This window comes from Oncorhynchus mykiss, chromosome 27, assembly GCF_013265735.2.
Source record: "Oncorhynchus mykiss isolate Arlee chromosome 27, USDA_OmykA_1.1, whole genome shotgun sequence".
Lineage (NCBI taxonomy): Eukaryota > Metazoa > Chordata > Actinopteri > Salmoniformes > Salmonidae > Oncorhynchus > Oncorhynchus mykiss.
This window is the reverse complement of record NC_048591.1, coordinates 17,869,950-17,885,317: the sequence shown is the minus strand read 5'-3', so window position 1 is coordinate 17,885,317 and position 15,368 is coordinate 17,869,950. Positions and strand designations below refer to the sequence as shown.

At 42.3% G+C, this 15,368-nt stretch overlaps 1 protein-coding gene across 9 annotated transcripts; it reads left to right on the top strand.

Annotated features, from left to right (window-relative positions):
- The first annotated feature begins 2,844 nt into the window (after positions 1–2,844).
- Positions 2,845–11,534, top strand: LOC110507670 (arfaptin-2). 9 transcript variants are annotated; one of them, XM_021587803.2, is made up of 11 exons: positions 2,845–3,090; positions 3,623–3,736; positions 3,884–3,916; positions 4,334–4,442; positions 4,889–4,984; positions 5,882–5,983; positions 6,561–6,676; positions 6,962–7,183; positions 7,404–7,561; positions 9,210–9,384; positions 9,485–11,534. In XM_021587803.2, the coding sequence occupies exons 2-11, from the start codon at positions 3,632–3,634 to the stop codon at positions 9,638–9,640; spliced, it is 1,272 nt and encodes a 423-aa protein (XP_021443478.1). In that variant the 5' UTR covers positions 2,845–3,090; positions 3,623–3,631; the 3' UTR covers positions 9,641–11,534. The 9 variants fall into 9 exon arrangements, with proteins under 9 accessions (XP_021443478.1, XP_021443480.1, XP_021443479.1 ...); XM_021587804.2 differs by having other exon boundaries at positions 2,847–3,090; positions 3,623–3,724; XM_021587805.2 differs by lacking the exon at positions 3,884–3,916 and having other exon boundaries at positions 2,846–3,090; positions 3,623–3,724.
- The last annotated feature ends 3,834 nt before the right edge of the window (positions 11,535–15,368 follow it).

Below are 15,368 nucleotides of genomic sequence, written 5' to 3'. Positions count from 1 at the left end.
ATAAGATCATGTGACAATGACGCTTATTCCGAAAATAATTTGTTATAATTTTGGACTGTAGACAAGCTTTTCTTATTATTTTGTAATTTTAGAGACTCAATTAAAAACCTAAAGTCTATCAAAAACCCTTTAAAGCAGGGATGTTGATTTAAAAAAGTTGGTTTTGTGGATATAAGATTTACCAACCAACCAAAATCATAACATTAGTTACACATTTCAAAGAGTTCAGAGTACTGTTAAACAAGGATATAAACATCATTGCATTTAATATCAATAGAATGACAGGTTTTCCTTCATTTCTATCCAAAATCGAATCATGTACAAACAACTGTAAAACAAATGTGTCAGCATTTCAGGTTCATCATTGCAGAAGGTAAACTTGTTGTCAATGTCTGTAAACCTTGACACCATCGTGTTGTAGGGATAAATGTTGTGTAAAATCTATAGGTCCACCTCTCTAATCTTATTAGAAATACATTTAAAAGGACAAAGCCAAAAGGATTTCCATCTTGGTGTGATATTTATTTTGCTATAAAAGATATTATCTTATGTGTTTATTTGTACACTTGGGACTTTTGATATCAAAACCATTAATAAATAGATTAGGTTCTATTCGAAGTGTATCTTGAAAGCACATGACTTTTCATTAGCTGGGAAATACCAGAGGGAAAATCATTCACCACCAGGGTTGGGGAGTAACAAATTACATGTCATCCGTTACATGTAAGGGATTACAAAAATGGTAACTGTAATCTGTTACATTACCAGCAAAAATATTGCAATCAGATTACAGATACTTTTGAAAAACTAGATGATTACTTTGAGCATTACTTTTAAATGACGAAAGGAGGTTTGTGAAAAAAATATTTGACACTTCTCTGTTTCTCAATTACATTCAAATCAGCATTGAAAAAAGGCGCAAGTTTAAGTTTGTTCCACCTGTGCGAGTCTGAACACAAGTCAGAGACTTAAGACGCAGAGTAGGTGAACGAATGATCTCCGCATGTGTGGTTCACACCGTGAAGCATGGAGGAGGAGGTGTGATGGTGTGGGGGTGCTTTGCTGGTGACACTGTTGGTGGTTTATTTAAAGTTCAAGGCACACTTAACCAGCATGGCTACCACAGCATTCTGCAGCGATAAGCCACCCCATCTGGTTTGTGGAACTATCATTTGTTTTTCAGCAGGACATTGACCCAACACACCTCCAGGCTGTGTAAGGGCTATTTGACCAAGGAGAGTGATGGAGTGCTGCATCAGATGACCTGGCCTCCACAATCACCCAACCTCAACACAATTGAGATGGTTTGGGATGAGTTGGATCACAGAGTGAAGGAAGCAGCCAACAAGTGCTCAGCATATGTGGGAACTCCTTCGAGACTGTTGGAAAAGCATTCCTCGTGAAGCTGGTTGAGAGAATGCCAAGAGTGGGCAAAGCTGCCATCAAGGCAAAGGGTGTTTTTATATATATATTTTTGTATTATTTAACATTTATTTAACTAGACAAGTCAGTTAAGAACAAATTATTATTTACAATGACGGCTTACCCCCGCCAAACCCGGTACTTTGAATAATCTAAAATATATTTATATTTGTTTAACACTTTTTTGGTTACTACATGATTCCATATGTGTTATTTCATAGTTTTGATGTCTTTGCTAATATTCTACAATGTAGAAAATTGTAAAAATAAGAAAAACCCTTGGATGAGTAGGTGTGTCCAAACTTTTGACTGGTACTGTAGATATATAATTTTTAAGTCCAAAAATGGGTGTACTGTAGCAACTACAGATTGCCCCTTTAAGTCTATCCATAGTGTGTGAGTTTGAGCATGTGTCAATTAGGCCTATGGATTTAAAAATAATAATCAGCATGAATTAGATTGAGCAATAAAAGCCTCCCTTTTATTTCATAGGCTGGGACCCGCACTATGCAGCTGTTGCAAGAGCTCATTTTTCACTGGCTGTCCACTGGTTTCAAAAACAATGATTGATAGGCAGTCTAAACTTCTTGAATTGAACCATTATTGTGTTCAAATACACATTTAGATTTGTGAACATCCATCCACAACAACCACAATCCGTAAGGCGCAAATAGCTAAATGAGAGAGTAGCAGTGTGATTCACATCAATGCGCTATGTAGATATCAATAATAAGCGATATCCGTATCGACGTAGATACTGCTGTCATCCTTACCTCCAAGCTTTATTTAAATTGCATTATATTTGGATGCAGCAGTCGCACCATTGGAATACATAGCTTGGACTGTAGCCTACAAAAGCGTATTCCTGCTCTTTTTCCTCGATCCATCAAACACATTTGCTGTGTCATCATATTTGTCTCTGATTTATGGTCAGACTCGCTCACGTTGAACAAATTTAAAATAGCGAATGTTTTCAATGCTGATTTGAATGTCATTGAGAAAACAGAGACGTGTCAAACATTTTGTTTTCGCAAACATCCTTTCTGAATTTAAAAATAACCCTCGAAATAATAATTTCGTTTTTCAAAAGTATCTGTTATCTGATTACAATATTGTAGCTGGTAATGTAACAGATTACAGTTACAGTTTTTGTAATCCTTTACATGTAACGGATTACTCCCCAACCCTGCTGAGAACCATAAAGATGCTGGAGTTCAACCATTTAATCGTAAAACTATTATTCATATCCACAAAATCCAATAACTCAAAACCTCCTCCTGCCCTAGTTGCAGAGAGAACTTCATTTTTAAGGTGGTGATGTTTGTTTTTCCACACAAACCAAACAATCCAAATCACTAAATGGTTGAGGGCAGTAGGGAGTTGATGTCGTCAGCTGTTCGACGTGGCGACTTGACGTAGTTTTACGCGTAGCGCCAGAGGAAGGAAGGAGGGACTGGGCTTCAGGGATTTTATCTGCATACTGTGTCAGGTTCTACCGGGGGATGCTAACGGAATAACGACCACAGTCATGCGTTCATCAACATACGAAAAATAAACATTGCAACGGTGTCATTCCGTTCATAATAGTAATATTTGATGAAATACCGTGTGGAATAAGCAGCTATATTTTACATTTTGGGAGATTTGACTACTGCACCTACACAGCAGGTAACGTTAGCTAGCTAACTGTGATCATCATCATTTTCAGCAGCACCACCAGTTTAGCCAGCTGGCTAGGGACGCAAGGTTGGAGCTAGCTAGCTATGTGTTGTATTGCTGGGACTAACAAGCTAACTAGATACAATACGAATGATGATCACGAATAGCTAGCTATGGCTGCTATAATGTGTTGTGAAATGTGATTGCTTGTTGTGAGAGCAGGTTATCGTTGCTTTCAGCACTGTAACTGTACCAGTGGACAGATCAGCCAGCTGGCTAAGGAATATGGACACTGCATATTTACATATCACAGCTGGCTAAGGAATATTGACACTGCATATTTACATATCACAGCTGGCTAGGCTGGATATTATCCTGAATTAGGCAGATTTTACTCATATTTACATTGAAACCATTCCTATCATTAATGTGAAAAGCTCAGTGTGTGATGACTGTGCTCTCTCTTTCTTCATCACCTCTCTTTCTCCATCTCTCCATCTCCCATCTCTTTGTCTCTCTCCCAATGCTCTCTCTCCTGCAGACGACCACCATGGCAGACAGTTTTATGGGCAAGGCGGCTACCATGGAGATTCCTATCAACAGCAACGGAGAGACCCTGGCTGAGGATGACAGTTTGGAGCAGGTGGGTCATATGGTCTGTGTCCCATGGGAATAGGGTGCCATTTGGGATACAGTTACTATGTACAGTATTTATATGTATACTGTGTGTGGTGACCTCTCATTACATCAACTATTTGTTTGTGTATTTTATTGTACTGTATTATGTCTCACTTCTGTGCAGGCTGCAAAGATTCAGTGGACCTTAGATGAGAAGGTAGGGATATGCAGTAGAAGGGATGAGAGAGAGTGTGTCACGTCGTGGTTGGGGAACTGTAGATTTAGATGTAGTGTACGTGTTAACATGGACGACTTTCAGACTAACCACAATAAACCTTCATCAATAGGTTTACTCCTAATTGTTTTTCACTTAATCTACTGAACCATTTTCATGTGTGTGAGTGTCTGTGTACAACAAAGATTAGGCCTATATGGAAGGTCTTCGTCAGATTGACAATATACTCTACAGCAGCGTTACGCATTAGTCAGTCCCTCCAGGATTCGCATTTGTTTTTTGGCGCAGCAAAATCAAGTGTTTTTGGCCGCAAATATCATAAATCTCTGCAAAATCTGTGAGGTACTGATTAGAGTTAGGCTATATCTATTTCATTGATGTGTTGTGGCTTCACCTTAGGACCTGCAGCAGGTGATGGTGTCTGGTCCCAACCTGAATGAGACCAGCATCGTGTCTGGAGGCTACGGAGGACCTGCAGGGGGCATCATACCCACCTCCTCCATCAAAGGTACACACAGCTCTACTGCTTTCACTAGCTCCATTAAAGGTACAGACAGCTCTCTCTCGCTCCGTACTGCTCTCATTGCTTTGCATTACTGGAATGCCCACTTAATTATGTCCACTTAGGCCTTATTAAATCAATGAATTGCCTAGTCCCTTAAGCAATGTCTGTGCTGCTTGCTTGGTTTGTTAGCATTAAGAATGGTGAAGACTACATTTTCAACTGCCCCAATGTGGTTTGTCCTGATGGAATTAAATTCAGTTTTTTGTTTATTTTAGGAGGTTGCCTGCATGCTGTTCTGCATCAGTGACTCTATTTTGACCTAACTTTCTTTCTGATCTTTCAGGAGTCTATGAGTAGCAAACAGTCTCTCTACTGTATTGGCTATTTTGATTTTAAGATCAACTTCCTACTCTCTCTTACTGACTATCTTAACCAACCCTGTCCTCCAGGCCCTGCTATCCACTTCAACCCTCAGTATGTGGACAGGAGACGTCCCCCTGCCCTTAACTGTGCCCTTGTCCCTGGAGCCGAACCTCAGCCCACAGGTGGCTTTACACTGAGCTCAATTGTTTTTTGTGAAGTCACACAAAGTATCTGCGCATGTGTACAGGTTTGTTTCATGCTGTTCACAGCGTGGAGGCCAGGGCACCAAGACAGCGGAGAAGTTGAGCCTCTAGCTTCAACGCTCTTAGTTGTTGTGGAAATCGACCCTCTGTGCTGTTTACTCTCTGCATCTACGTCATATTGCTGAGTCTGCCTGTTTACAATTTCAAGGGTGTTTTCATTAGTTACTCTTTCATTCTGTGGGAGAATGAGCCCTGCCTGTAGCCTGGGTTGCTGTTTAACCCCAGACACTGTTGAAGTCCCTCACTTCAAGAACACGGTGTACCTGTTGTCTACAGATGTCATGGGAAAGAAGGGCATGCTGCTGTACTGTCTAATGCATACTGAATGCATGTCGGTGGATGTTAACTAAAAAACTGGATATGTTTACTAACCTGATTGACTTCATTGCAGAGCTGTTTGATTTACTGTGTTATGTTTGCGTGAATGTTTCTAATGATGACAACTGCATCCCGAATGGATAGGGCACTACTTTTGACCAGAGCCCTATGGCTCCCCCATAGGGAATAGGGTGCCATTTTGGATGCATACTATGTATGCAAATGTCACATGAAGTGGTTAACGAATGAAATATTGAGGTTCATTAAATCATGACATGTGCATAATTTCATACTCTACTGCTACTTATGTTCTCCACATGTTCATATTTAATATTTTTCTCCATCTGCTTTTTTATTCTGTTGTTTTTTTGACATGGAAAACCTGTGTGACTCACTATCACATCCTCTCTAACACCTTCACCAACCTTCATCTATTCTCTCCATCTCATATATCACATCTCTTCTCCCCATCCCCCCCCCCCCCCATGTCCATTCCAGACCTGCGAATGAAGTCCAGGGCACAGGGTGTAGGTCTGGTCCCCAGCCAGTCAGCAGCCAGCAGGATAGCCAACCAGAACCAGACTGACCAGCCATTCACAGGTACCAGAGAAGTAGGGTTGCAAAATTCCAGGTTCACCAAAATTCTAGATAGATTTCTAGGTTTTCTAGAAATCCTGGCCGGAAGATTTCCAGAATTGGAAGGTAAATTCTAGAATTACTATAAGCACTACATTTTGAATTCTGCAACCAGGGTTTCTGGAAAAAGTGGACATTTTACCTGGGAATGCTACTGGATCTTTCCAGCCCTACACTGGACCCATACAGCACCACCCTCCTTTACTCCACTTCACCTTGTTCACTCATTCATTTCATTCACTCTCAACCGATCACTCAATCACTGTCATACTATTTGTCTCGAAGACATACTTGGTACATGAAATGAATATTTCAGGTCTTTGCTTTGAGGAGTAGTGATGAGGAGAGTGCCCAAGGAAGCACTGATCTTTCTGTGTATCGCAGCGCTACTGACTGAAGCTGGTTTTGTGACGGCGGTCATAGTAAATGAGATGAAAGGTCCATCTTATTTACTATATACTTTATCAACTAGGTCTCAGCATCTAACCACTTTAAGGAATCCTCTAAGAGTGAGAAGGTTATTTATTATCCTTTGTGTCAGGGTCGGGGATGCACCACAGTAACAGCAACCAGAACATGTCAGTGGAGGAGGCTAATCGTGGTGTGGCTGTGGAGAAACTAGACAGCGTTAAGAAGTGGGGCATCAACACCTACAAGGTACAGAACAGAACCTTTCTCCTGGAGAAAATGTGTTGAAGCCATCCTTCATTGAATCCTCACTGTGTTCTATGGGTGTGATTGCGACAGCACTGGTATGATCAGTTGTCTTCATACAAGACTGGGAATAATTTCCTCCTTGGAAAGCAAGTAACTCTTCTATTCAGTTCTATTCTGATCACATCTCTCCATGTCGTCTTTATCCCAGTGTGCCAAGCAGATGTTCTCATCTCCTGTTCTCTCCTTTATCCTAATCACATCTCTTCCTCTCCATCTTTACACCAGTGTACCAAGCAGATGTTCTCTGAGCGGTTCGGCCGTGGTTCTCGGACGGTGGACCTGGAGCTGGAGGCCCAGATAGACGTGCTCAGGGACACCAAGAGGAAGTACGAGTCTGTCCTGAGACTGACCAGCGCCCTGACCAGCCACTTCTACAACCTGGTCCAGACCCAGCAGGCCCTGGGGGACACCTTCGCGGACCTCAGCCAGAAATCACCTGAACTACGGGTAAGAAAGACCTCTAACTCCTGACCCCTGACCTTAACCCGTAGACCTCAGCCCAGCCAGAAATCAGCTGCAGATGGCACACTGTGTGAAATTGGCCTCCAGAAATGTAGCCTGAAAATCCAGCCTGTCAGTTTCACTTTGGAATCCACGCTACCTTACTGACTGTTCCTCTAAACGAGATATTTATTGAGGTTGTAAACGCAAGTGTTTGTGTCCACAGGATGAGTTTGGCTACAACGCGGAGACCCAGAAGTTGTTGTGTAGGAATGGGGAGGCTCTTCTTGGAGCCATCAACTTTTTTGTGTCCAGCATCAATACACTGGTCAACAAGACAATGGAGGACACACTGATGACCATCAAACTGTACGAGGCTGCAAGGTAACAACGAAGATGGGGAAGGTTAAAAAGATGCAGGGCGGCCGCCCCACTGCATCGCAGTCCTAGCTGTGCCACTAGAGAATCTGAGTTTGAGTCCAGGCTCTGTCGCAACCGGCCGCGACCGGGAGACCCATGGGGCGGTGCACGATTGGCCCAGCGTCGCTCGGGTTAGGGGAGGGTTTGGCCGGCAGGGATATCCTTGTCCCATCGCACGTTAGCGACTCCTGTGGCGGGCCGGGCGTAAGGCACGCTGACACAGTCGCCAGGTGTACGGTGTTTCCTCCGACACATTGGTGCGGCTGGCTTCCGGGTCAAGTGGGCATTGTGTTAAGAAGCAGTGCGGCTTGGTTGGGTTGTGTTTCGGAGGACGCACGGCTCTCGTCCTTTGCCTCTCCCGAGTCCGTACAGGAGTTGTAGCGATGAGACAAGACTGTCACTACCAATTGGATACTACGAAATTGGGGAGAAAAAAGGGTAAAACATAATAAAAAATAAAGGTGCAGGGCCTGGAGATTCTGTAGTAGTTTCCTCCTTATAACAGTTTCAAATGATCATACTGACAAATTATGAGGTTTTACAGTCTTTTTTTACAGAGATCTGTGCTCCTTAACACCATGAAAATGTGGCCCTATATCTATGATTGCCAGAGACATTATATAGAGTGTGTTTGACATGACATCATAGTTCTGTGTGTCAGGCTGGAGTGTGATGTGTACCATGCATACCTGGAGGAGTTGAACCTGGGTTTGAGGGTTATACGTTGTTACAGGGTGTTATGTGGGTGTTTTATAGGATTGGGTGGTATACCGTATACTCTGAGGTATTTTTTTTTGTTGAATATTTCTAGCTACTTTTTAAGTACATACCTGCAGTCAACTTGTGCAATATGTTAGGAGATGAAACAGATCGTGTTCTTCATTTCACCTGTCAAATTATTTTACATTATGAAGCTGCAGTTACTTACTGCAGTTCCCCAGAACAGTTAAGCCAGTCACGTGTCGGTTTATAAATAGCACAACGGGAGACAGCAGGAGCTGGTGAGTTGATAGCGTTCTTTATCTATCGGAGAGTCTCTGTTATGCGGTGCACATGAGGTGATGAAGTTACACTTGAATGCAATTCACTATTAAATGTTTGCCATCAGTCATCGTATAACGGCTTTCTGCCGTGTTTGAGAAGTCAAAGAGCTCTGGATGGGTTGTCTGTACAGCTGCCGTTTGATCCCTGTGCTTCCTACTAGTGTTTTTCCCCTCCATTCTTCTCCCCTCTGCTCCATTTACACATGCTGCTCTTCCTTCAGAAAAGCATGCATCACAACTTTCGTAATTTGCACAATTTCTCTCGTTCACCTTTACTTGTAAATGTCCACACTCACTGAAAATGACATTCGGTAGCAACTAAGTATACTTGTATAACTTTATGAGCGGGATTTGCCTCTCTTCAATTAGTTTGTTTTTGCTCATTAGCATTTAGCTAACAGCATCTGTGTGATTTTTGTTTTTTTGTTTGTTTTGTTGTGTTTTTAGTTCCCCCCTGTGTACTATGCTGGTAATACCATAAACCCGGGATGGCAGAAGAACTAACGGTATGACTGGATACCGCCCAAGCCTATTTCTTTACGCTGCCTCTCCTCCCCTCTCTCTCCCAGGCTGGAGTTTGATGCGTACAGGGCCGACCTGGAGGAGTTGAGTCTGGGTCCTCGTGATGCTGCCACCATGGTGCGTATAGAGGTGTCCCAGCAGCAGTACCAGGTGCAGAGAGACAAGTACGAACGGCTGCGCTCAGACGTCACCATCAAACTCAAGTTCCTGGAAGAGAACAAGGTAGGTTAGTTAGTTATGGGTTAGTTAGTTAGTTAGTTATTTGGTTAGTTAGTTTACAATAATGCTACATCACACTCTCTCTCTTTTTCTGTGTGTGTAGGTGAAGGTGATGCACAAGCAGCTGCTGCTCTTCCATAATGCTATCTCAGCCTACTTCGCTGGGAACCAGCAGCAGTTGGAACAGACACTGAGACAGTTCAACGTCAAGTTAAAGCCCCCAGGGTCAGACAAGCCCTCCTGGCTGGAGGAGAGCTAGAGTGATCAGCTCCCAGTCTCCTGGGCTTGTATGTATCAAGCATCTCAGAGTACTAGTACTGATCTAGGATCAGTTTTGCCTTTTAGATAATTATGAATCAGATTATGTGGATAGGCAGGACTTGATCCTAGATCAGCACTCCTACTCTGAGATGCTTGATACATTTGGCCCCAGGTCTCAGTCAGGTCTCTGGTATATTAGGGACACAGATGGAGAGACACACTGGGGTTGGAAGAAACAAGAGGAATGGATGGATGAGTAGACGGAAGAACAGATATATGAAACCAACACAAACTGTATATACAAACCAGAGATGGGACAAGTAGAGACTAGTGATGATCATACTAAGGGGAAAAGAACGCAGTTCTTACATTTAGTTTTGCCAATACATTGCTCATTCGTTTATAGAATGTCTATTTTATGTTGATTTGTTGTGTTAATAATTATTCTCAACAGAGCGTCATTATGTTGTTGCTATGTAGCATAACTTTTAATTTATCATACTTTGACAAGTTATTCTAAGATTATAGTTTACACATAAATGTTATCATTATTTTCAAATAGTTTTCACTCTTTTGTAAAGCGTACTGTAAAGCATTCCAGAGGTCATCATTTGAAAGGTCAGTAAACTAGAAGATATTAAGAATAGGCTATGTATCTGGACCAGTTACATTGTTTGTACCTGGTGACGATTAGAGGTATATTTATTGATGAGCAAAGGGAGAAAGAAGCCTACAGTCTGTGGTATACTATTGATGACAGAAGTTATGGGATAAAGGGGCAATCTTGGATTTGTAAAAACAAAAAGCAGTCAACAATCAATGGCTATATATCATGAATTTAAAAGTCAAAAAATGAATTTGTACCAATCCCAGATTGCCCCTTTGTCTACCAATAATTTTGAGGACAGGAAATACAACTTTTGCATTTACAATAATCTCTCTCTGATTAATCCTGCATATAATTACACATGTATTGTCTTTAACATATCTAATATCTCAATAATCAAATAGAGTTAACATTTGTTCAGAAAAATACCTAGACTTGGGCCTCCCGAGTGGCACTGCATCGCAGTGCTTGAGGTGTCACTACAGACCCTGGTTCGTTCCCAGGCTGTGTCACAACCGGCCGTGACCAGGAGACCCATAGAGCGGCGCGCAATTGTCCTAACGTCGTCCGGGTTAAAGGAGGGTTTGGCCCAGCGTCGTCCGGGTTAGAGGAGGGTTTGGCCCAGCGTCGTCCGGGTTAGAGGAGGGTTTGGACCAGCGTCGTCCGGGTTAGAGGAGGGTTTGGCCCAGCGTCGTCCGGGTTAGAGGAGGGTTTGGCCGGCACGAATGTCTGTCTCATCTCTCATTAGCGACTCCTGTGGTGGACCGGGCGCAGTGCACGCTGACACGGTTGCCAGGTGCACAGTGTTTCCTCCGACACTTTGGTGCGGCTGGGTTCCGGGTTAAGTGGGCATTGGGTCAAGAAGCAGTGCGGCTTGGTTGGGTTGTGTTTCGGCAGACGCACGGCTCTCGATCCTTCGCCTCTCCCGAGTCCGTTGGGGAGTTGCAGCGATGAGACAAGATCGCAATTGGATGTCACGAAACTGATTCCATTTAAATGTATATGTTCTTGTTAGGTTTTTATTTTGTTTTCTCTCACATTTCCACATCAATGTTGTGTCTTGTTTTAAAACAGATATGGACCTGGTGTACAGTATATTAAATGGTGGTTTACAGTATATGGTTTGATATTTCCATAGAGACTTGATGTTTCCCCACAGAAGCTGTACAGTAATAACAATCCGTCCACTGAATATGTTGTTGTAGTCATCATCTGTATAAGTACTGTACCATATTGTGTTCATACATTACATGGCAATACAATCCAAAACATGTCTGAAAAGTGATTGGTTCTTCCATCTGTGATTGTCTTCTTTACTGTTAATCAGGCAACGGTCCAGGCGTGTGTCCCGAGTGGCACCTTATTGCCTAAGAAACACACTATGTTTAAGTAGTGCACTATATAGGGAATAGGCAAGTTCTGCCAACCCTGCTGTAAGGGTCAAGCTGAGTTTTATCTGATTTGCATTTGGTGAAGTCAGAGTGAGAGCTGATAACTGTCTGGTCTATTAAACAGCTTGTGAAGTTATAGATCTTTCATCGGTCTGTGGACAAACCTACTGTAACTCTTCCACCAGGTAGATGAGGACAGTAGACAATATTTGACACACAGAAAAACCCAAGATTCAAAATGTAAATGACGTTTTAATTGCAAGAATCCCAATCCAACCGCTACAATGGTCAATTTCCCTATAAATACGTAGTTTTTCATTATATTCATGCTCACTGTGATTCAGGAATGTTTCCTTTAGAAAACAAAAGTTTGGAGTATGTGACGTTCTTTGTCTGAACCTTGCTGTGTCTTGTGATTCACCTCTATGACATATTACTGTGTGACAGTGGATAGAGTGGTCTGATTAGCAAACGGTATGAGGACTCAATTGTTTGTCCCAAATGGCGCCCTATTCCCTACATAGAGCACTACTTTTGACCAGAGCCCTATAGGCCCTGTTCAAAAGTAGTGCACCAATGGAATAGTGTGCAATTTGGGATGTGCGCCATGTTTAATCACACAATATTGCTATTTAATCATGTCATACATGTCAACACCATGATCAGTGATGTGATGAATTCCACTGTCTTTATGTTGACATGTTTCACCTAAAAGTCTAGGGTGCCTGAAATGTAATATCCCAACAGGTGGTGGTCAGGCCCTGAACCCCTGAATGTGTTCAGTTAATGATACTGAAAATGTCGTATAAAAACTCTGTATTAACACAAACTAGAAAAGGACATTTCATATAAAAGAAAATGTGTGCTTGCTAGTCTTGAAGTATTATGGTTGGGAAATAGTAGCAGTAATGGTAGTGACTGCAGTAGTAATAGGGTTGTCATACGCTACGAGTTAGTTAAAGTGAGTTGTTTTGGGGTGGTTTGTACGTGTGGTGATATTATAGTGGCTTATAGTAGGCACTATAGAGCATAATGTCGCTGTCTGATGAAAGCCTCTCCAAAACAGAAACTTTTCAGGAAGTTGAAAAATAGCCATGTTTTCCCATTAACGAACATACAGTTATTAAACTTCAGAGGCTATTTGTAATACATTCTCTTAGTCCTAGAGGCATGAAATGTTCAGAGTACATTGAGGGGAGTTACAGCTTTCAAAAAACTTGGCAAAAATGGAGATGAGGTTTTCATCAGACAGCGACGATGGAGTAATATGGCACCATACTCTATCAAATGTGTTTGTTTGAACATTCTGAAAGTTCTGTGGCGGTTGTTCTGCCATTGAAATGAATGAGGATACAACAAGCTTTATAGTTTATACAATAGCCTATGAATGGTATCAAAAAGATGTGTTGAAGCAATCTAAGTTGAGTCTGACTGCACATGTCAATGTTGGCTTGGTGTTTGTAGCATAAACGGTTCAAGAGCAGCGCGGATCCAACATCGAAGGTTAAATGGCTGTATGAGCATTTGTGGTGGTGGTTATGGGTCTGTTATCGGAAATACAAAGCTTTGTTAGTGTGTTTGAAGCTTTTGGAGGTAGAAAGAAACGCTATGCTATTATGCTAGGTGGATACAGTGAAGCAGCTCAGGTGGAATGTATGGACAAAACAAATGTTTCTATTTGCATTACCAGTTTCACAGCTCCGGGCAAGAACACACTCTAGGCCAGGTATGGAGATCGCTTTAGTCAGGTTTCTCCACTCCACAATGTACAAATACAATGGAGTTGAGTGGTGATGAGTGTGGGAGGACTGCACTTCCGACTCATCGAGTTGCCTTCCTTGTACGTATGTTTGTCCTGTGTAAATGCAAGCTTTTATTTGGTTGCTGAAATCTGTCGTTTTTGATAAATGTAGCATTTTACGTGACCTCTGCCAAGGGAACCATTATTTGTTAACGGAGAAGGAGCAGCCTGTCATTGCACACCATATTTTTTTGTTTTTGGCAGGGACGCATAAAATGCCAAAACGATGGATTCCAAATATAACAATCAGGACAAGCACAGGTACACAGTAAGCCTTAAAGAATGGATATTAATAAAATGATGAAGTGGTAGTGCATGCTTAAAGTCGAAACTCTCACCTGGACTAGAGGGGAAATAACTATGTGAGAATGCTGTTCATAGACTACAGCTCAGCGTTCAACACCGTAGTCCCCTCCAAACGTATCACCAAGCTCGGGACCCTGTGACTGAACACCTCCCTCTGCAACTGGATCCTGGATTTCCTGACGGGTTGTCGCCAGGTGGTGAGGGAAGGCAACAACACCTCTGCCACGCTGACCCTCAACACGGGGGCCCCTCATAGATCTATGCTTAGTCCACTTCTGTACTCCCTGTTCACCTACGACAGTGTGGACACGCACGACTCCTACACCAACGTCAAGTTTGCTGACCAACAGCGATGACACAACCGACAGGGAGGTCAGAGACTTAGAAGTGTGTTTCCAGGATAAGAACCTCTCCCTCAACGTCAGTAAGACCAAGGAGCTGATTGTGGACTATAGGAGAAAGAGAGGAGAGCAAGCCCCCATACACATTGACGGGGCTGTAGTGGAGCGGTTTGAGTGCTTTAGTTCCTTGGCGTCCACATCACTAAGGACTTAACATGGTCCACACACTCGTTCAGCCCCTCTTCCCCCCTCAGGAGGCTTAAAAGTTTTGGCATGGGCCCTCGGATACTCCGAAAGTTCTACAGCTGCACCATTAAGAGCATCTTGACTGGCTGCATCACCCTCGGAATGGCGCACATACACAATCCATGTCTCAATTGTCTCAAGAAATATTGAGACAAAAATATTATTTAACCTGTCTCCTCCCCTTCATCTAAACTGAATGAAGTGCATTTAACATAGCTTTCACCTGGATTCAACTCGTCAGTTTATGTCATGGAAAGAGCAGGTGTTCCTAATGTTTGTACACTCAGTAGCTTAATTATTGTGTATTTTATTCCTGTTGTGTTACTATTTGTATTTTATATATATATATATATATATATATATATATATATTTAACTCTGCATTATTGGGAAGGGCTCTTAAGCAAGCATTTCAAAGTCTACAGCTTTGCATTTAGCACATGTAACAAATACAATTAGATTTGATTTGAACTTCCTACTCCATTGGAAAACAGTGGATTACGTGGCACAGTACTAGTCTGACAGACATCACATAAATTCCTACTTTTATCAAAAACTACCAATTTCAGAACCCAAAGAAAAAATTGCATTTACACAGGACAAACGTAGGTACAAGGAAAGTATTAACAAATTACATTTTTACATGTATCAGCTGACAGTGACAAGATGAAGTCGGAGGTGCACTCCGCCCACACTGGTTTCCACTCAACTCCATTGCAGCCTACTTGTACATCGCATATGACCAGTTTTACACTGTTTACATCTCACTGGATTATATCAAGTAAAACTTAATTCAGTAAGAACACTAGGCCTACTGTAAACTGACACATTTGGGTGGCCAGACACAGTGCAGATTTTACAGTACTGCTGTCAAAATGGAACATGGCACTGGCAGTTAGGGTTAACAGGGCATCTGGCTCAGTCATTAATGTATATATACACTAGATGACTAAGAGTGGGCACTGTGTTGAAGCCACCGTACCTCGATGGCTTCTGGCACTCCAATATTTTCGAAGGTATAGAAATGCATTTATT

Excerpts from the sequence above, each read along its gene's own strand:
- LOC110507670 (XM_021587803.2), top strand. The coding sequence starts at position 3,632 with ATGGCAGACAGTTTTATGGGCAAGGCGGCTACCATGGAGATTCCTATC. Across the intron at positions 3,737-3,883 it reads TGGAGCAGGTGGGTCATATG|GCTGCAAAGATTCAGTGGAC; the intron begins GTCTGTGTCCCA and ends ACTTCTGTGCAG. Across the intron at positions 6,677-6,961 it reads GGGGCATCAACACCTACAAG|TGTACCAAGCAGATGTTCTC; the intron begins GTACAGAACAGA and ends TCTTTACACCAG.